The 21,806-nt window shown below is 48.2% G+C and overlaps 1 protein-coding gene across 2 annotated transcripts in view; it reads right to left on the bottom strand.

Annotated features, from left to right (window-relative positions):
• CCNY (cyclin Y) overlaps positions 1-12,562 on the bottom strand; it is a 128,233-nt gene extending 115,671 nt beyond the window's left edge. For both annotated transcript variants that reach the window (XM_079701200.1, XM_079701201.1), the window contains exon 1: positions 12,369-12,562. In XM_079701200.1, coding sequence (XP_079557326.1) covers positions 12,369-12,522 — 154 coding nt within the window. In that variant the 5' untranslated portion in view covers positions 12,523-12,562. The remainder of the gene's footprint in view (positions 1-12,368) is intronic.
• Positions 12,563-21,806: the final 9,244 nt, after the last annotated feature.

The following is a 21,806-nucleotide window of genomic DNA, read 5'->3' as shown; positions in this document are numbered from 1 at the left end:
GCCTGCCAATGCAGGGGTCATGGGTTCGATCCCTGGTCCGGGAAGATCCCACATGCTGCGGAGCAACTGAGCCCGCACGCCACAACTACTGAGCCTGCGCCCTAGAGCCCACGAGCCACAACTACTGAGCCAGCGTGCTGCAACTACTGAAGCCCGTGCACCTAGAGCCCGTGCTCTGCAGCAAGAGAAGCCACCGCAATGAGAAGCCCACACACTGCAACGAAGAGTAGTCCCTGCTCTTCATAACTAGAGAAAGCCTACGCCCAGCAACAAAGACCCAACGCAGCCAAAAATAAATTAATTAATTTAAAAAAAAACCTCTAAAAAAAACAAGTTACGCCCCAATGCACGCAGGATCTTTCTGAAGCAGTTTCCCTGCACCCTTTCCTGCCCCTTCCCCACTCCCGCTCCTCGTGCCCTCGACACCAGGCTGTCTTGGCAAAGCCTTCCCTGACCACATCCCCTCACCACCTAGGACAGAGATCATCATTTCAGCCTCCCTTCTACCTCTGTATATGGTATTGTAATCACTTATCTGCATATCTGTCTCCCTTAAAGGATCATTAGGTCTTTAAGGGCAAAGTCCGAGCTACATTGATCTTCGCATTCCCAGCATCCAGTGGGGAGCCTGGAACTGATTAGTACTTGGATTGACCAATATCTGTTGACCGGTAGCAGAACTGAACCTTAACCTCCAACAGGGGACATCAAATTCCCGCTCGTATGCAAAATGCCAGCATCGCACTGCCCGAGGTGGCCAGGGCTCTGAGCCCAGTCATCACAGGCACCACAAGTTCCCCCTTTAAGTGATGGAAAACAGACGTCTCTCGGCCAACACTTGCTGCTGAATTCCATTTTCTCTCCAACTCCTGCTTCTCCATGGCTGAAGACAACACATTCTAGAAATACTTCTCACAAGGAATTTACCACTTGCTAGACATGTTAGTTTAAAAGGAAAGGAAGCCCCCCTAACTTCTCAGCTTGTCTAGCTCCTCACAGCGTTAGCATTCTGCTTATGTGGCCTCTTTTATCTATAATGAGAATTCCAAACTAAACAACTGTCACCACTTCTGAACTCTGGGGAAAAAAAGGAAAAAAGAAAAAAAAAAAAAAAAAGCTTTGTGATTAGTTTTGCAGCCACAGTCATCCTACAAACTGATCCCACCCTCAGCAATAACCGGCATTTCAAATAAAAACAATACTGGGAACGCTATATTCTAGGCAGACTTCCTGGAACAAAACAAGTGAAATGAAGGCCAAGACATCATACCCCAAGTGTCTTATAATAATACCTGAGGGCTTCCCTGGTGGCGCAGTGGTTGAGAGTCCGCCTGCCAATGCAGGGGACACGGGTTCGTGCCCCGGTCTGGGAAGATCCCACATGCCGCGGAGCGGCTGGGCCCGTGAGCCATGGCCGCTGAGCCTGCGCGTTCAGAGCCTGTGCTCCGCAACGGGAGAGGCCACAACGGTGAGAGGCCCGCGTACCACACAAAAATAATAATAATAATAATAATAATAATAATAATAATAATAATACCTGAAAATCAGGTAAATTACGTACACCCTCAGGAGCAAACCAAACAACATGGCCAATGCAGGTATCAGTGATCACGCCTACCTGGCCAAAGTATATAACGAGCAATAGCCCTAAAAACTGTTGGGCTGAAGACATTCAAGAGGAGCACTGCTGTTTACTAAGAGAACAGGATTCAAATTCATATTGGATACCCCTTTATATACTGGTTACCTGTTCACCAAAAGAGGTCTCGTAAGGGCACCTAATAAGAAGCACTTCTGTTCATCGTGTCCCATGGTTTTGTTTTATATGGTTAAAACAAAAGTACTTAAAATATGCTATAATCATAATCTTCTGTCTCAAGTTACATTCCTGGTCCCCACGAACTGCTAAGCACCCCTACCTTAAGTGGTACAGAAGACATTTTGCCATATTTCTTCTGTGCAAACAGATTCTCTAGACAGCCTGCCCACGAAAGCAGCTGAACACACTTCGCCTGGGTAAGGCCAGACCTTCCTTCCCTGAAAGACCTCTTATTTCATGCACACGGGCATATACTGGGCCTGGTAAAACTTCAGATTCACTCTAAAAACAATACTGAAGGTCACTTCAGAGGGCCTCAGGATACAGAAGGAACAGAGAGAAAATGACCAAGGTCTGGCTGCCTCTGCATGGCTCATCTCCGTGTCACGTCCAGATGTGCTACGCGGACCAGGAGGGGCTCATCTTTGTAACTCCAAGCAGTGCTGCTACAGGGCTCTGCGCACACGTGGACAGGCAGCCCCAGAAGCAGTGCCAGCCCCAGCCACTCAGTCCTCCCACCTTTCTGCCGGGAGCCTTTTTAATCCTGCCGTCAAGGCCCAGGCAGCCGGCTTCCCTGAGCTCCGCAGCAAGGCTGCTGACCACCTCGCTAATCAAAGGCTGCACCTTGACAACGGGGACGCTTCCTAACCAGCGATCTGTGCTACATGGGCACCGCAGGTGTTGATTGTGCACCTTCAACCCTCAGGCTCTGGAGGAACATCTTCAGCTTCAGGAGCCACTTCCATTTCTATCTTTACAGGAAATTTTACAACTAAGGGGCTGACATTTTGGGTTCAAATATTCATAGAGGCGAGGTTTAATTGTCAGGAATACAGCATCACCACATTTTTTGGAGCTTTCTTCACCTAGGCAAACTACAAATCAAGACTTGAATTTCTAAACCTCAAATCAAATCAAGTCTTGAAATCAAATGACCTGCTCATCCCCAAACTTTTTTCCTTAAGACCATAACAGTGCAACACAGATATGACACCCAGAGGGGTTTCCCCCCAAGTTTTCTATTAAGCATGACCTTGAATAACAGACCCTGAATCAAACACCCTTTCTGTTCACCCACCGCCTGCCTCAGGAAGCCAGGTCACCCAGCTGCAGTGATGAGATTTGAAAAGAATACACAAAAATGCAAAACTGCACTAAGCACTCAAACCAAGCCAAAGCAACGTCAGAAAACACATCAGAGCTTTACCAACTCAAAGAGACCATCTTTATATTCCTCCTCAAAACAGACTCTCAAAGGAAAGCCCACTGTGAGTACTAATAAAATATGAAAAACCCACACAAAAAAACTAGCTGATTTTAAAGTTGAAGTAAAAAATAAAACTGCTGGCTAAAAGAAGAAAAATGTACCACGCCTCTCAGTATCACACTAAAAAGGGAAAAAAGAAAGGGGAAAAATAAAGGAGGCGTACGGAAGACAAACGCATGACTTTTTAATTTGAGCAAAGGAATCACACACCTTCCAGGTGCACCCAGAACGCCACGGTCCCATCAGCTCAGCCAAGGGCACATGTTTCTGTCCACAGTACCACGAGGAGCCCCACCTCAGAGCACGTGCCCATCCTAAGGAGTCCAAATGAGCACAGAAAGCAGCCCTGTGGGGAAACAGTGGGGTTGTTCACACGGTGCCCCTGGAGCCTGGCATGCCTGCCCGTGGCCTCAGATGTGTGACAGTGACAAACGTGCAGAACCGAGACAAAGGGGAGACAGCGCTGTCCCCTCGCAGGCTGTGGTCCATGCTCACCCAGCTCCACCCACTCGTGTCTTGTCCTCACACTCCGTCCTCGACTCCCTCCATCCTTCCCTCTGTTCCTGTCACAATGCCTTTTACCCCAGACACAAGAATAACTTCCATTTTCGAAAAACCCAATTTAGGCTTCAACAAAGGCTCCTTCCAGAACATTCTTGGTTAAATGAGAGACGATGATGAGGTCCAGTCGTCCAGTGTCTCCTGGTTCCACACCGGAAGCCCACAGGGCCTCTCCCCAGCAGGCCATCCCCACTGACCCTGAAAACCACAGCCCCGCGCGCCGTCCAGCCCCAGTCATTCTCAAGGGCGCGAGGCACCCAACGTGGCCCAGAAGCGAAGGCACTGACCACTCATGGGGCCATGCCCGCCCGGGGGTCTTGCACAGGGTCGCCCCCCCCCACCTCCTCGAGGCCGCCGCAGCCCCTCCGCACACGCTCTGTTCACATCCTGCACTCCCCAAACCCAGGGGCCACCGACAGCTGCAAAGCCAGCGACTAAGCAGCGTCCCTCCCGCTGCGGAGGAGACGCTACACAGCGCACGGGGCCTGCACCTGGGTGCAGGGCTCAGACAGAAGCACCAGCCCCCACGGAAGAGAACAGCGTGCACAGCAAGGACCCGTGCTCTCCTCCTCCAGTTCAGGGCTGTGCGGTTGATACTTCAAGTCACACTTCTGAAAGGCAGCTTTGCTATGCTACCTCCAGACTTCCGACAAAATGCAAGACACAGAAAATTAGACATTAGATTTATCTATAGAAAAGAGTCAAATGTAGACTAACATTAAAGTGAATGAACAATAATACGTCCCTCCTCATTGCCTTTAGCTCTCGAAGACAGAAGGCGATCTCCAATTCTGTAGAGACCCTGTTTACCAATGTCTTTCAAGCAAAGGAGTAACAAGAACTACACGTTAAAATAACGGCCCATCACTTACACACAGCTTGAGGGGAAAAAAAAGATTATCCGCATAAACTGACAAAAGTGATGCTCACTATAAATGAAAGTACTGCTTGATGAATGTGTGAGTTCGAAATTTTTGAAGCTGAATTTAAACACAGCATCACAACTTCGACTCTCATCCTAGATTTCGGCAGGACACACAGGGAGCCCTAAAACCTGGACTTGTAAGCAACTATACAAAATCCAGATCTACATCTAAAAACCAGAGATAGTTCAAAGGACAATTGCGATTACACTTAATTCAATAGCTGTCATCAACTAGTATCCTAAGTCAAGGTTCATTCCTGGACAGAATTCTAAATGTGGAGTGAAATCTTTTCTTGAGGTGAAGGACAGACCTCTTAACCTATCTATCCATGCACTAATTCCCCTGATTAATGCTAAATTTGCAGAGTGAGACAAGAGTTTATCAAATATAATCACAATATCTTTAATAGCTTCTCTTTCCCCACCAGGAACAGAATCATCCATCCACAAGAAAACTTGCTTACAAAATGTTTCAAACACTACACAGTGTTGCAACACACAGCTACATTACATGTGAACTCCCATGCCGAGTATTTCCTATTCATCCTCCTCAGAGACACAAGGTCTATAATCGGAGGTGTCCAAAATAGAAGTGACTTGCATTTCACCATCCAACTAAGATTTCTGTAAAGCTCACGAAGCAGTCTGGCAAGGATGTAATTGCAGTTGCTAACAATTATCTTTAGTGTACTCCAGCTGTATTTCTCTCAGTACCAGGAGCCAGCTGACATGTCTGCGGAGGCTGGTACATCTCTGCTGAGCATGGCACTCACATCTATCACACCCAATGAGCCCCCACTATACAGCCCGAGTAGGAGACAAAGACCACAAAAGAATGACCCAGGAATTAAAATTACATATGTTAGGTAATGTGTCTATCAAATCATGAAATCAGGTTGAAATTTTTTTTTTTAATCAAAGTAGGATAACCAGAGGAGACTAGACACTTATCCCAGAGACGTTACCATTGCCCAAATATTTTAGAACTCCCTTTCAGTCCAATTTTTGAGCCATATGAAAAACAAATTAAAAAAAAAAGTTTCTTTACAAAGTCAAAACTGTTGTACAGAATGTCAACATTCTAACAAAGGCGAAGAATGAAGGATTTCAAGGTTTTCCACTCCAGTATTTAAGTGTAACCTCCCCAGCAAGGCAACAGAGAAGCCCAAAATGTAGCAATTTGGAACTGACCGTCCCTGAGACGATCTCTCTTCTCAGAGTCACCAAGAGACTTTCTAGGCAAAATCTTGCCGACTGAGGAGCCTGCCAATTTGTCAGCTGTCAGACCAACCACACTCGATTTTAGCTTCAGCACACCCCTTTTTCCAAGCTGGCAGAGAGCAAAAGAAACCCCAGAAGAAGTAAAGGAAGGGAGCCATACACAACAGCTAAGAGCAGCACAAGCAGCTGAGAAAGGGAACAGAGGGCGAGGTCTCCTCCGACCTCTCTGCAGCTGTGGACCCAGCCAGATTCTTCCATGTAAAAGATGGGCACAAACCACCCCAAAAAACTCACTCAGGGCCTTCCTAAGCTTATTTTTCAGGCCATCAATTCCTCTTTATTTAAAGCAGTATTTTAATATAATAAAGCACCTGTATGCATGCCTCAAAAACCTTATTCTTTGAAGAATTTTTTTTTTTTTTAATCCCTGGCCTTACCCTCTCTGTCAGGGCACAGGCTGATGTTCCCAGGAACCCGGTTTCGCGGGCAGCCAGCCAACCAGCTGGCTGGCTGGGGGGCCGGGCATCCCCAGGAGTCGGGGAAGCTGTCTTAAATACTCATCCCACTTTCACTGCGTGGCATCATGGTATGACTTTGGAAAGATGCAACCCAGAAGGGCAATAAATGCTAGAAAGAGGATGATTTCTATTCCAAATTCTACTGCCATCAAGCTCCCACTCAAAGGTCACAGAGCTCTGCATAACCTCATCCCACCCAGCTCTAAAATTCCACTTATCCTTCCGGTACTACCCTGAATGCCTGACATGTTGGTCGGATGAGGCCCTCGGCTTCTGCCTTCTCCGGCTATGCAAAGTCCAAACACAGGTTGCTGTAGCTCTTGCAGCACACTGCATATTTAATCCAAGAAAACCAACATGGGTGCCATGTTCATAATGACATACGTGCATCTAGTACTTTCTGGTTTACTAAGCATTTTAGTCTCATTTTAGGTCCCTTGGGTCATATGTCAAGGCAGTATTTTTTTTTTTAATAAATTTATTTTATTTTGGGGCTGCGTTGGGTCTTCGTTGCTGCGCGCGGGCTTTCTCTAGTTACGACGAGCGGGGGCTGCTCTTGGTTGCAGTGCGTGGGCTTCTCACTGCGGTGACTTCTCTTGTTTCAGGGCACGGGCTCTAGGCGCAGAGGCTTCAGTAGTTGTGGCTTGTGGGCTCTAGAGCACAGGCTTAGTAGTTGTGGAGCACGGGCCTAGTTGCTCCACGGCATGTGCGATCTTCCTGGACCAGGGCTTGAACCCTTGTTCCCTGCACTGGCAGGAGGATTCTTAACCACTGCGCCACCAGGGAAGCCTTGGATTTTATCTTTGTGTTGTTAGTTTCATCTAGCCAGAAATGTGAAAGCAATTCATCTCCTTAAGATGACAGAAACAATCAGCTTTGTAGAAAAGGGTGAGAAAATCTACAATTCCAAAAAATTATTTAATCTTCACTCCTCCCTAAAAGGAGCAGAAAAGTAAAAATCCTATTTGGAAAGTATTGCTAGCCAAAAGCACACAGGCAACAACCGAACCTCTGAAAACAAGACAGGCGTGGGCCAGGCACAGGTAACTCCCTCCCTAAGTAGCTATCACAGGGTAGTTGAGGTGTGACGCTCTAGCATAAATTGGCCCCCAACTCTGCCACTAACTAGCTGTGGAAACTTGAGCAAATTTCTTAACTTTTAAGGCTCGATTACCTCTCCTGTAAAATGAGGAGAAAGATGTGAAGAGATTCACTACCCTCCTCCAGGATCTGCATGACCTGCGCAAGAGACTGCACCTTCCAAGATTCAGCTTCCTCATCCGTAAAGTGAGGGGATGGGAGCAAATGACTCCCTGATTCTAAATTAGGAAGGAAAATAAGTGAGTGGAGTGGAGGTCAGGGGGCCACAATCATTGCCCCATGGAGCCACCACTGTATGCAGTCAGCCCACACTTGGTCGGGACATCTTCACAAACCTCGCAGGCAGCATTGCTAATAAATTTTAGCCTGGAAGCAAAGTCTACAGGCATGGTTTTGCCCGTCAGGCTGGAAAGGTTAAAGTGGGACCGAGACTCGAGAAAAAGAACGCAGAAGAGATCAATTTCCATAGGCTGCAGACAGCGCGGAAACCAAGGGCAGGAGTCCAAGCTCCTGCTCCAAACAGGCACTTAGGTCTGTTACCAGCTCTCTTGCCGCACCAGCCTTACAGCACTGGGCTTCCCCAGCTACCCTGCCGTGCCTGGGGGAGCGCCTCAAGCTTCCAGCTTCCCTGGCCGCGGGAGGTTCAGATACCAGTGCCATATATCCCAGAACACATTTCACGTTTAATCCAAGAAAGTCACATGAATGGCTATGTTCATAATCACATTTGTTTATCTAGTGTTTTTTGATTTATAAGCATTTTAGTCTCATTTTGATCCTTAAGGACGTGAGACCACAACAGCTAAAGCCATTCATCTGAAGAGACATCTGAAATAAAACTAAACATATCACGCTGTTAAACAGATTTCCACCAGCCATTGGTTTCCTTTCAGTTTGGGTGTGTTTTTTTCTTTTGTCATGCTTTGAAATCTTTCTTCAGTTTCATTTTCAGGATATCACCTTATCTGCTTACCTCTCAGGTTAAAACGCAAACCAACCAAAAAGTTTCACATCCACTCTGCTTTCATTATTACAAGTCTTATTCATTCCCTACTTCCTTCTGCTTCCTCTCACTCAATAAATACACACACGGATGCTCTGACTCTGATGTCCTTCAGTGGCTGGCTTCACTCATTCATTCAACAAATATTTAAAGCGGTTCTTCAAGGTATCAGGCACTACTGTAAGCACTAAGGTTACATCAATGAACAAAAAAGTTCGAGCAGAGCTTATATGCTAGAGTAGAAATATTATTACAATACATACATATGTGTATACAATGTACTACAGGTGACACGCAATTAAGAAATCATAGTGCACAAAACGTATATTAGGATTGCTGATGGGGTGACCAGAGGAATGTTAAAGTGGGGTGATTGGGAAGGCCTCGCTGAGAAAGTGAGGTTTGAACTAAGACTGAAGGTGAGGGGGCGCTGGCCAAGAGAACACATGCAGAAGAGCATTCCAGGCAGAGGGACGGAGCAGAGGTCCTGGAGCGACAGCATGTCTGGTGTGTTCCGGGAACAGCACGGAAGGAGGCCAGTGTGGCTAGAAAGAGCTGGTGATTGAGGAGGGCAGGCAGATCACAAAGGGCCTTGGAGTCCACTGGAAGGACTCCACTGTCAAGTTCACTGTAAGGCTTCTACTCCACGTGACATAAGGAGTCGCTGCAGTTTTTTGAGCGGAGGAGTGATGTGTTAAAGTTCTGAAAAGGATCTCAGCACAGCTGCAGTGTTGAGAACAGACTGTGGTGGTTAAGGGGAGAAGCAGGGAGACCAGTCAGGCTGCTTAGACTGCAACAGCAGGAGAGCTTTTAAGAGGCAGTCAGAATCTGGATATATTTTGAAGACAGAGAGTCATGCCTTCCTAGCAGACTGGATGTGAGATGAGGGAGCTGTTGGATTGTCAAGGATGACAGCTGATCCCTGGATGAAGTGGCTCCCAATCATTTCAAGGTTTGAGTTTGTCCACCTAAACTGACACTCTGGTACAGATGTTAACAATTATCCTGATTTGTTTGGTCTCACCGAAATTTAAATTCTCTTTAGTCCATTCCTCTTCTTCTCCTCCTCCCACAAAAATAATCTAATCTGCTAAGTCCGGCATGTAACAGATGGATGGAGGAGGTCCTTCCCAGACAGCCTACCCCAGAAGGCAACCCCACACTAGTTAATATTTAGTTAATATTTGATAGCTAGTCAAACAACAATGGAAAGTTTCCACTAGTCATTTACTGGCTCCATAACTTTGGGCACGTCATTTCTCGGTCTTAAAGTAAGGATAAAATCACCCCCAGGGTTATTGTGACGACTGAACAAATGAGCTGATGTCGAGCATTAAAGCAGCATCCAGCACAGAGTAAGCAATATGTAAGGGGTGTACTTATTACCATCACTGTTGCTAAGTGTTTTTGTTTTTTCTCAATCTCACAGTAATTTTAACAGGAGTAATACCTGGGTAACTGATGAGTCCAATATAAATTTCTAAAACAGGAATAACCTAACACTAAGGTACACTAAATACAAAGGCAGGCAAGTTGCCTGTGGGCATCATGGAAGCCTAACGCAGTCACTGAAATTCTACAAACATTACCTGCTGTGTTTGGGCCAGGAAAACATGAACCTCGTATCTTTGTGCTCTAAAGAAACTAACCTAACCCATCTCCATGAACTTCTCTGAACCTTCCAAGACTAGCTGTCTGGAAGATCTCTCAGGGTATAAGAAATATGGTACTTAGGCACTTCAGCTTTTGTTACCTACTAAAATCAAGAACTCCTGAGATGCAGTTTTTACATGTTTACTAATCACCTAACAATCAGAAGTTAAAATACAGATATATATGTACATCTATATACTACAACTTTATCAAATCTATTCTCTTCTCCCAGCCTCGGACAGAATGAATTTCCACGGAAAATGCCCCTGAACAACAGTGACACTTCCAAGGCTCACCCAGCCAGCGATTTTCAACCCGGCTACATCTTAGAATCACCTGGAGCGCTTTACACATACTAATGCCAAAGCCCAGTCCTAGATTTCTGCTCTAACTGAAACTGTTGAGAATGGCCGAATAGGTAAATACTACAAGTATTATTGACTGAATGTGGCAGACAGAGAGAACATCGTTTAAACAGTGAATTAGTATTTCTGGGTTTAAACTAGCCTCATACCAACTGGGTTCTGGGGTGAGAAGCCACTACAGCCCAGATTAGAAATCGTCTACAGCCCAGATTAGAAATCCTCTTAACCTGCTCTATAGTCTCTCAAACCACTCCAAACCTCCAAACCTCCTGCTCTTCCAAATGTTTTCTTAAAAGCGAATGATGACCAAAACTTAGATTTCTTCCAAATGAAAGAACACAACACTTCTCTATTTTTTTCTGGCAAAATCCTTCTAAGCCTTACTGCCGAATAGCTGATTACAATTACTTTTATTTTCCTGTTTCCTTACTATAGGCAATAATAACGTGCAGCCTGGGTCTAAGAAATAAGAATCTTCCTTTTGTTTGTATTATTTTAATCCATTATTTAAAACACAATGCCTCTACCTGATATTAGGGTACAACATAAGGGAGAAATTATCTTCAATGTTCCAACATTATATAGGACTAAGTGATGATTTCCTACAACAAAATCATTCATTCATTCCTTTCAAACACAATACTTAGTGTTTATTACATGCTGGCCACTTCCTTCAGGTGCTTGAGACCATAGGAATGATCACGACAGACCGACCTTAATATCCTGCTAGATGCTTTTAAACGCATAAATTTAAAAATAAAGTACGGTTATAGTTCAAAGGCAACTAAAGAGTAGGTCAACATAATGGAAGTCTAAAATAACACCAGTAGAAATGTCATACTGAACCCTAATTTACTAAGTGCCTACTATACACCAGACATTGTTTTAGTCTCTTTTACATATGGTACTCATTTAATAAAGTTATTGTCCTAAAAAGAAGAATTTACTATTTAGAAGAAATTAAATGAGGCCAAACAATGAGAAAATTCTTCCCTTTGGTAGAGTTTAAATTTGGCTTTGCACACTAGATGGAATGCGCCATCCTAAAAGCGACAAGAATAAATTACGATATACTTGTGCCAATTCATTCACACAAGAAATTTTTTCAGATTAGTTCAACCACATCAACTGTGAAAAGATTCAATGGTTAAAAAAAAAAGTCAAGTTGTCATAAAAATATATTTCCAATTTCAAATTTTTAAGGTGAAAATTTATAAACTGGATGAATAAACTACCCATCTGTACATATTAAACCACGTAGCTTATTGATAAGATGGTACTAATAAAGATACTGTAAGACCAATAAAATAAACAACCATTACTAGGCGCAGCGATCAGTCCTTTAACTTCCTTTACAAACACTAATCCAAACCAAAAGTCATTCAAATCAATCAGAAATTCACGGGACTGTAATTCAGCCCCAAGCAAAAACGAGGGGACTTATTCCAAAGCTCTCTGCAAATCACTGTGATAATACTGTAAAGAAAAAATTTTAAAGCATTCAGGTGAAGCTGACTGCAATCTCTCAACCCCCCCCCCCCCCAAAAAAGGCTTTTTCTTGGTGGTGTTTTGGGGAGGTTAGTTTTTTATGGAAATGGGCTAAAAGCCAGCAAGTGGGGTCAACTGGCGAGTTTCCGGGCAGCTGACCCAGGCACCCAGTCCTCGGCCTGCCCAGGGTCCCCATACCCTTCGCCTTTCGGAGGACGGACGGCCTCACCCTTCTGCGCGCAACTAGACGGGCGGCTCCGCCGGACAGACGGCCGGAGCCTGGCCTGGACCCCGCCCAGGCCCGCTCTCGGGGGCGAAGACCCCGGCCCGCTCGCGGGGAAGGGCCAAGAGCAGCGGCCGCCGGGCGGGGTGCTGGGCGCGCGCTCAGGCGGCGCGGGGCGTCGGAGGGATCGGAGGGACCCCCGCCCGCCCGCCCGCCCGCCTCACCGTCGATGTTCTCCCGGTCGCTGATGTGCTGCAGGTTGCAGCCCGTGTCCTCGCGGCTCAGGTCGGCGTCGGGCCGGCAGGACTCCAGCCGCGAGTGGGCATTCCTGCGGAGCTTGGGGCTGGACGACACGCAGCACGAGGCGGTGTTCCCCATGGCGGGCGTCCCGGCCCCGGCGCGGCCCCGGGTCAGCAGCGGCGGCGGCGGCGCGGCCTCGCCATGGGCGGCCCGGCTCCCCTCGCCCGGCCCGGCGGCCTGTCCGCGGCGGAGGAGCGCCCGCGCCCGCGCGACTGCGGCCGCCCGGCCCGGCTCACCCCGCCGCCGCCATGGCGGGCGCCGCGCAGCCGCCTCCGCTTCCCGGTCGGCCCGGCTCCGCGCCGGCGGCCGCAAGCGGTTCCGGTTCAGGGGGCGCGGCCGCTCGTGATGCGGGAACTCGGGGACGCGGGGCGAACGCGGGCGGCGGGAACGCGGGCTGCCGCGTACGGCGGGAACGCTGGCAGCGGGGAGGAGCAGCGCTGGGCCTCGGCGTGGGCGGCCGCGGAGACTCTGGGCCCGGCCCTCCCGGCCCCGCCCTCCGCGCCCTTTCTCGCCCCGCCCCCCGCGCCCTCCGTGTCCCCGCCCCCCGGCACCGCCCCGCCCTCTGCCCTGGAAGCGGATGCGCGACCGAGGAGGGGGCCCGACCGAGGAGGGGGCCCGACCGAGGAGGGGGCCCGACCGAGGAGGGGGGGCGGCGCGGGCAGCGCGGCGGCGTCGCCAGGGACCGGTGCGGGGAAGAGAGGTGCGTGCGGCGCCTGGGCTGCGGGTTGGGGGCCGCGGGGCGGCTCCGAGCTGAGCGGAGACGGTGGGGTGGAGCGGAGTGAGGGGCTTTTTTTCTCTTCTATGCGCTGAGAGGCAGCTGGGCAGGGTGGAGGCGCTCTCCTGTCCTGAGCCGCCTGTCGTCTGCCCGGAATGCACCTTGGGCCCGGGCGGCGCTGCGCTCCCGGCAGGTTACCGTCAGATCCGTTCAGTAGTGCCTGCTCTCCTGTTCCCCCGACCTCGTCGTGGGCCTTGCGTGTGGGGACTCTGGAGGGTGGTCCCCGCCCCGCCACCCCCAGTGCATCGCTGCACCCTCGCCTGTCGGGGGGACAAAGTAAGGCGGCAGAAACAACCCTCCCACCCTTTCCAGGTGGCCAGGGCAGGCGTGCTGAGGGGAGACGCGGGGACAGAATGCTTTGAACAGGAGAAACCTGGCGCAACCCATTTTCCATATGAGGAAACTGAGGTACAGAGACACGAAGTGTTAGTGGGAAGAAGAGTAAGGGAACTAATACCCAGCATCAGCAATGTGTGTACATCTTGCCAAAGGCAGTGTAAACATGATTTTGTCTAATTCTGGACGACTTTAACCTTTTTTTAACTTGTGCTCCCCCCGGTCTCTCAGTAATGTTTATTACGTTTATTAGTCCGTATTTTAAAAAGTTCCATGCTCTGAACTGTATTATTGCCATTTGTTGGGTTAAGTGATGGGTGTCCTTGTCCTGAGTTGGCCTGCTGGTCCCCTCTGCAACCATGGCTGTGCTGTAACGGGGATTGATGGGCGGCCAAAGGTAAGACGATTTACATCCCACCCCCGAACCTGTGAGGTCGATTCTGGTATCATCACTCTTTCCTTTTTGTATGTGCCGGAATGGCCTCCCCTTCCTCAGAAGAGATTTGCTGAATAAACTGGGAGCTAGTACTCTTAGAACAGGGTGCGGTCCCAGAAGGCAGAAAATCGGAACAGAGAATGCATCTGTTAGTAGCCCCAGATGACCTGCGTTTTGGTCATAAAAATAGTCCCCAAGAAATTAGGGAACAGGTAGATCGTGTGGTTTGGGACATATTGGTACCAGGAAAGGCAAAGCATGCTCCCCCAATAGAAATAGAGGAAAAGCCTGGGGAAAAATACCCTTGGCAGAGGCACTATCCTTTAACGCCTGAGGTCTTGAGGCAGGGGAAGGGGTGGGGATGGGGGCCAGCCGCTGCTCACCAAACTCCTAGAACCTGGGCTCATTCGGCTCTGCTAGTCCCCTTCTCTAATTGTCCCCGTCCAAAAGCCTCCCGGGGATACGGGGATACCGGTTGGTGCAAGACTTACAAGCAGTGCATGAGGCAGTCATCCATCCCATTCACCCAATGGTGCCAAACCTGTACACTGTACTCAGATGCCAGGGGGTGCTCAATACTTCTCTGTGTTAGACCTCAAAGATGTATTTTTCTGTATCCCCCTACATCCAGACTCCCAGTACCTTTTTGCCTTTGAATGGAAGGAACTTGACACCCGGGAAGCTATTCACTACACTGAGTGCTTCCACAGGGCCTTCGGGACAGCTGCTGTCTTTTTGGAAAAGCGCTAGGAAAAGAACTGAGGGAACTGAGCCTGAAAAATGGAACTCTGTTACAGTATGTCGATGACCTATATTAATAAGTAGGTAAAGCAAGATTCAGATCAGAATACTGTTAAGGTCCTAAATTTCCTGGCAGAAAGGGGATATATAGTCTCCCCAACAAAGACTCAGATTTCACAGCAAGAGGTTCAATATTTAGGGTTTGTTTTCACCCCCATCGCATGAGCCCTGGCCATAAATCAGAAAACAGCCATTAATGCATTACCATCACCAACCACAAAGAGAACTCTGAGGCTTTCTCAGAATGGCTGGGTTCTGCTGTATCTGAATTCCGGATTATGGCTTTATAGTCAAACCCCTACAGGAAGCTCTAAAGGGAGAAGAAAGGGAACCCCTCTAATGGAGTAGGGACCACCAGTGGGACTTTGAGACTCTAAAGATTGAGTTGAGTAGGGCACCAGCACTAGGGCTTCCAAATTTAGACAAACCCTTCACCCTATCGATGAGAGGTCAGGGATAGCACTAGGAGTCCTGACCCAAAAGCTGGGAGCAGATCAAAGGCCAGTGGTTTACTTTTCAAAACAACTGGACTCAGTAGCCCTGAGATGCCCCAGCTGCCTACAGGCGGTAGCAGCCAAGGCCCTACTGGTCAGTGAGCCTTCTGAGCTCACCGTGGGACAACACCTAGATGCATCAACTCTTCATCAGGTGCAATCTGTGTTAGAAGCCAAAGGACACCATTGGTTAACCGGGGGAAGGTTAGCAAAATATCAGGCTCTCCTAATGGATACCCCTGATATTACTTTAAAGGTGTGCCAAGGCTTAAACCCAGCAACTCTTCTCACAGCTGTCGAAAATTGAGATTTATTGCATCAGTGTACAGCTACAACAGAACAAACTTATTCCAGCAGATCCAGTCTTCTAGATGAACCCCTTGACAACCCTGAGGCTGAACAGTTCACTGATGGGAGTAGTTTTATAGAGATGGGAACCCGAATGGCAGGATGCTATAGTTAGCTTAAATGAATTCATAGAAGCCAAGGCCCCACCACCCCAGACTTCAGCCCAGAAAAATATTTTTCCTGATTCTAAATATGGATTCCACGTACTACACGCTCATGCTGCCATTTGGAGAGAGAGAGGAATGTTAACTGCTAGAAATTCTTCCATAAAACCTAAAGATTTAATCTTGGCTCTTTTAGAAGCAGTGCAGCTCCCGACCCAGGTGGCAGTAATTCACTGTAAGGGCCATCAGAAGGACGGGTCCTTTATAAGCCAAGGAAATAAAGCTGATCAGGCCACAAAACAGGCAGTTCAGTCTCAAGAGCCTGACCAAATCATGGCCCTAGTGATTGGCCCCCCCTGAACTCCCTGGGCTGCCCCAGTATTCCCCACAGGAGAATGAACAGGAGAATGCTGAAAAATGGGGCTATAAGAAAGAAAGCACAGGCTGGTATATAAAGGATGACAAGTTCTTATCCCTGGGGCCCAAGAAAGGAGGCTCATTAAGGGTTTACATGGTGCCACCCATTGTGGGAGAAATACACTATGGGACTTGATACAAAGGACCTTTTCGGGAAAGGGGCTTAAAGGAACAATAAAACGAGTGACCCTTGCCTGTGATTTGTGTGCCCATAATAATCTGCAGGCCCATCCAATCCCTCCTTCATTACTCAAGCCACTTCAACCCCGTGGGACATACCTGGGGGAAGACTGACAATTAAACTTCACCCAAATGCCCCCACAGTCAGGATATAAATATCTTCCTGTGTCTGTCAGTACTTTTATAGGATGGATGGAAGCCTTCCCCACTCAATCTGAAAAGACCACTGAAGTCTGTAAGTCCCTCTTAAATAAGAGACGATTCCTTGGTTTGGGCTTCTAAAATCCCTCCAGAGCGATAATCAGCCCTCCCTCATAGCGAAGATCACCCAAGGCCTGTCGACCGCCTTGGGAATTAGCTACAATCTGCACACCTCTTGGCACCTCCAATCTTCAGGAAAAGTAGACAAAATGAACCATACTTTAAAGAAAACCTTAACAAAACTTTGCCAAGAGATTCATGAGCCCTGGACCAACGTGCTTCCTATTGCACTCCTCAGGGTTCACATAGCCCCCAGGAGTCTCCTGAAGCTTAGACCATTTGAAGGGACCTATGGGAGGCCCTTCCTTACCACTGGTATGAGGAAGTGAGCCAGAGGCTACAGTGTGTTATTAACCTGGGACAGGTTCAAAAGGCAATCTTGGACTAAGCCAAGAAGGCACTGCCAGGTCCCACTAGGGATACAACAGAAGGGGCAGCCCCTCCACAAATTAACTTCAGGGACCAAGTTCTTAAAACTTGGAAGGAGGGATCCCCTGGAGATCAACTATTACCAAAATGAAAGGGCCCCTGTAGAGTAATTTTAGCCACCCCCACTGCCATTACACTACAAGGAATACCTAGTTGGGTACATTTATCTAGATTAAAACTCTTGCCTCCAAAAACCCCACAGGCCACAACAGAAGAATACGCCTGTGAGCCAGTAGAAGACCTGAGATACTTACTCAAAAACCAAGCACCACTAACAGATGAGTAAAGAGGGATGTGGTAGGCTGGACTTCTATTTGCTTACTTTGTTATAGTTTTGCTCACATCTTACCGGTTTGCTCAACCACCCCCACTGAAAAAGCAACTCTTTTGTCCCTCCTGGGTCTAGAAGACCAGAACCAATGACGGAGTGGAAAACGTGGGCACTTCTCTTGGCCCTTCTCCTAAAGAGGGGCTGGGGAGAAAATAATAAGGGAAGGGGAACCTGGAGAGAAAACTCAGTCGCCAACTATTCCAGCATTTTGGCCTCAGGAAATAATCTCTCTAATTGTTGGATCTGTCATCCCCTCGCACAAGAGGGGGTTTCTCGGTTCCGGTTTGTGCCTGTAGATGAGGACATTAATCTCATCCTGACGTCTGAACCCACTAGGAGCACGCCGCTTCTAATAGTGGAACTCGAAGATCATGATGATATCGGGTGTGTAGAGCTTACAGACCCTTGGAACCAAACTGGTCTCTGGACCAAGCGGCCCCTTCTCTGCACAGGGCAAGGAAAACCCTGTTGCCCCTGCCAGACAGATGCCTGCCTTACTGATACGGGATGCTCTCTCTCTATTAATCCTATGTCATTTTCCACTTCAAGCTCCTCATGCACTCCTAACCAGACTCATTGGTGTGTGGACCCATCTCTGCTCTCCCCAGGGAGCCAACCCAACACCTCTTGTACGCACTGGAAGGGAACAGCAGCCCCTTCCTGGAGGCTCACCTATCAGACCCCATCTGCCTTCAGTGACGAGGAGGGAATAGAGGAAAACTCAGAACTAGATGGAGGACCACTAGACGGAGGGCCCCTGTCCCCCAGATGCAATAATGCACCTAGCTGGGGTTCCCTTTTACGTCGATGGTTTAATTCCACTTCACCCCGCCAAGCTTGCACCCCCGCTGGACATCTGTTCCTCTGTGGTCCACCGCAAAATAAACTACCCTTCAAAGGGAACCCAAATTCCTCCTTCTCCTGGCCTCTCCGAGCAATGGCCTATCCATGCTTAGACAATGTTCACTTCCGGGGAGAATGCACTTTGGTACGACTGGGGCCTAAAGGACAAGGTGCCACCATATATAATAATGCCACCTCTCAAAACAGACATAGCTGGGTACTCAGACTAATCCTGGCAGGAATTGGGGCGGCCATAGGAGTGGCCGCCCCTGGGGCGTTTTTCCCTATCACAAAACAACCTTAAGAAACCTCACACAGGCCATAGAGAACCTGGCCTCAAAAACTGGTGATGGGAATTCCCTAGTGGTTAGGACTCAGTGATTTCATTGCCGAGGGCACGGGTTCAATCCCTGGTCACGGAACTAAGGTCCCGAAAACCTCACTCGGCGCAGCCCAAAAAAAAATAAAAAATGGTGATGCCTTTAAGGGGCCTCCAGGGGTCCCTAGATTCCTTAGACGATGTTGTGTTTGACAACAGGTTAACCTTGGATTATCTTCTGGCTGAACAAGAGGGTATCTATGCAGTAATTAACAAAACTTGCAGTACATACATCAACAACTTGGGGGAAGTTGAACTAAATATTCAGGAAATTTATGAACAAGCTAAATGGTTACATGGGTTCAGCTACCCCACTGCCCAAACTATATGGGACTCAATTAAAGGTTACATCCCTAGCATTACTTGGTTCCTGCGTCTCCTGGGCCCTCTAGTGGCAGTAGTTCTTTTGTTATTATTCAGACCCTGCCTGTTTAATCTTTTAGTTAGATTTGTGTCTTCCAGGCTTCAGCAGTTCCAAGTGAGGCTCATGGTGGCCCAAGGATTTCAACCCGTTCCATTAGAAGGCGACCCATATCCCTTTAGGTCCTTGGAACAGTCATCAAGGGACTTCTACACCTCTAGGGTAGGCTAGGGTCTGTGGCCTCTGTTCAGCAGGAAGTAGCTCCAGAAGAAGAGACGCTTGGCCCCTTGACCCTTAAGAATAATGGGTGTAGGGCTTCCCTGGTGGCACAGTGGTTAAGAATCCGCCTGCCAACGCAGGGGACACAGGTTCGAGCCCTGGTCTGGGAAGATCCCACATGGCACGGAGCAACTAAGCCCATGCACCACGACTACTAAGCCTGTGCTCTAGAGCCCGCAAGCCACAACTACTGAGCCCGTGTGCCACAACTACTGAAGCCCATGTGCCTAGAGCCTGTGCTCCACAACAAGACAAGCCACTGCAATGAGAAGGCCGCACACCACAACAGAGAGTAGCCCCCACTCACTGCAACTAGAGAAAGCCTGCATGCAGCAACGAAGACCCAATGCAGCCAAAAATAAATAAATAAGTAAATTTAAAAAAAAAAGAATAATGGGTGTAGAATCCCTCAAGGGAGAGTGAGATTGGCTGGGACCTAGGGTCATTCTACCAGGACACTTGCACCTGGACAGCGCCTCCTTGAACAGCAAGAAGCTGGCAACCATAAACAGGCCAAGGGGTAAAGCTTCCTTAAGCAACAGGATGCTGAAGGCCGTGAATCAACCACAAGTGATTAAAAACAGCCTCATGCCTGTACAGTAGGGGCTATGTTGACCACTACACAACCTTCCTGGTGGCGGTAACGAGCAAGTCTGCCATTTTGAGGTGCCGGCACAGAAAGTGGGAAACTGCACATGATCTCTGTATACGGCACTGCCAAGAAGGATGGACAAACTGCTAAGCCATGTCCCCTGTCTGGCCTGCAGATCCACCCCCACTGTCACCCCATCAAAGGACCCAGGGAGCTCTTTGTGAAGGAGTGGGCAAGGATACCTGGTGCTTGCTTTCACTTCCTTATGCTGCAGCACAAGCCCCCATAAAGCCATGTCTGAAATTCTCATCTGGCCTCTTGTCAATTTCTATTGATTAAAGAGTCCAAGGGTGCAGGGTTGGTAACACTTGGAATATAAATGATAGCAAAATGCTGATACTGAGGAGATGAGGAAGGAAAGTTCTAAAGAACTGCAGCCCCAAAGAGGTGGGTAGGTAGCAAGAAGATGAAATGATCCTCTTTATTAAGGCAGTTCTGACCCTCTTGCTTCCCAGGAAAGCTTGCAACGTAATTGTAAGTCAGTGAATATTCAGATTTTCAGGGCTGCAGTGCATGGGTAAGATGGCTGAAAATTGGGAGGGGGTTACCGTATTGTCTGTTCTGATGGCTGTTTTGTGATTTGAGTGTCGTATGAAAGGGCGCATCCAGTCATTACCATACGTGTGCAGCATATCCATGCAGGCACATTAAATGTTTATTTAATCATAACAATTATAATATTAATGATATGGTTTGAAGGGCTTACAAGGAGACACAGAATGGCACTTAGGAGACAGCATGACTGTCTGCAAGCTTCTCGTGCTGACAGGTCACTGGCAGAACTAGATGGCAGTGTTAACTGAGAAAAGCATCTGGAGGAGGAGGCAGGGTAGCCACAGACTGCTGCCAAAGGATGGATAGCTCCTGGGCTGCAGGGACTTTTCTGCACTCCCCCCCCTTTGATGTTCCCACCTTATTCCCCTTAGGAATGCACCTGTTGGGCTTATTCAGGAATATGACTTCTGGTCAGCAGGCCTGGAGAAGAAAGATAAGTACGAAAGCCTTGCCAGTAATTTACCAGGGTGTCAACCCCACCCCACCCCTGCCAAAACACACGCGCACACACACGTCAAAATCCTCCAGGCAGAGATGCCTCCTGCTTGACACACAGTGACACTTTAGGAAAGGCTGCAGAAGCAGTGGGATGCCAAGATGGTAATGAAAGGTGTCATTTCTTGAACACCTGCCAGATACTAATTTTTTTTCACAAGCAAGCCCACCCTATTATTCCCCATTTTACAAATAAAGACACTTGAATTCTGATAATTAAACCTGTGGAAGGTCAGACTACTGAGAAATGGCCTAAGTGGGGATCTAGTCCATGAGGTCCCCACTTAGCTGCATCCACCCCACCCCCTCCTGCCCCCCCGTCCAGGAATCACTGAACCGGAGGAGAGCAGGGAAGCAGATTGGAATGATGAGGGAAGGAATCTGCAGACGTTTTGAGTAGAAAAGAGACTCACGCTAGTGAGTCTGGCTTGTCTTCGTTCTGTTTGAAGGAGTTTGGGAGTGACTGCTTAGGACTAGTTCTAGACTTGAAGAGAGGGGAGCCTTGTTATTTCTGTGGGTCCAGCCCTCCCGACCAACGGCAACAAGGTTGAAGAGAAGCATTATTCAGAAAAAACTTGTGCCTTTAGCCACAGTATCTACCATGATGTATTACTTGGGATTCTGAATGCAGGGCCACTTCCTCAGTATGGATCTAGCCCAGGTTTGGGGCTGGAAGGGGAGAGGGAAGGTGAGCACTGCGGCCTGAGACCCTGTCCTCAAACACTCAGCCTTCTTAGAAAGCATCCAGATGGATCGACTCAATCACACCCTGCTCTTTGAGCAGAAAGAAGCATTGGGGAATTATTTTTCTTCATCTCCTCCATAATCGCCATATAAGGTTTTGGTTGTTGTAGAGAGGTGCATTTGGAACTTGGGTGAATAGCTA

The sequence above is a fragment of the Hyperoodon ampullatus genome, assembly GCF_949752795.1.
Source record: "Hyperoodon ampullatus genome assembly, chromosome: 3".
Taxonomy (NCBI): domain Eukaryota; kingdom Metazoa; phylum Chordata; class Mammalia; order Artiodactyla; family Ziphiidae; genus Hyperoodon; species Hyperoodon ampullatus.
The sequence above is the reverse complement of the archived record's forward strand: the minus strand, read 5'-3'. Positions and strand labels throughout refer to the sequence as shown.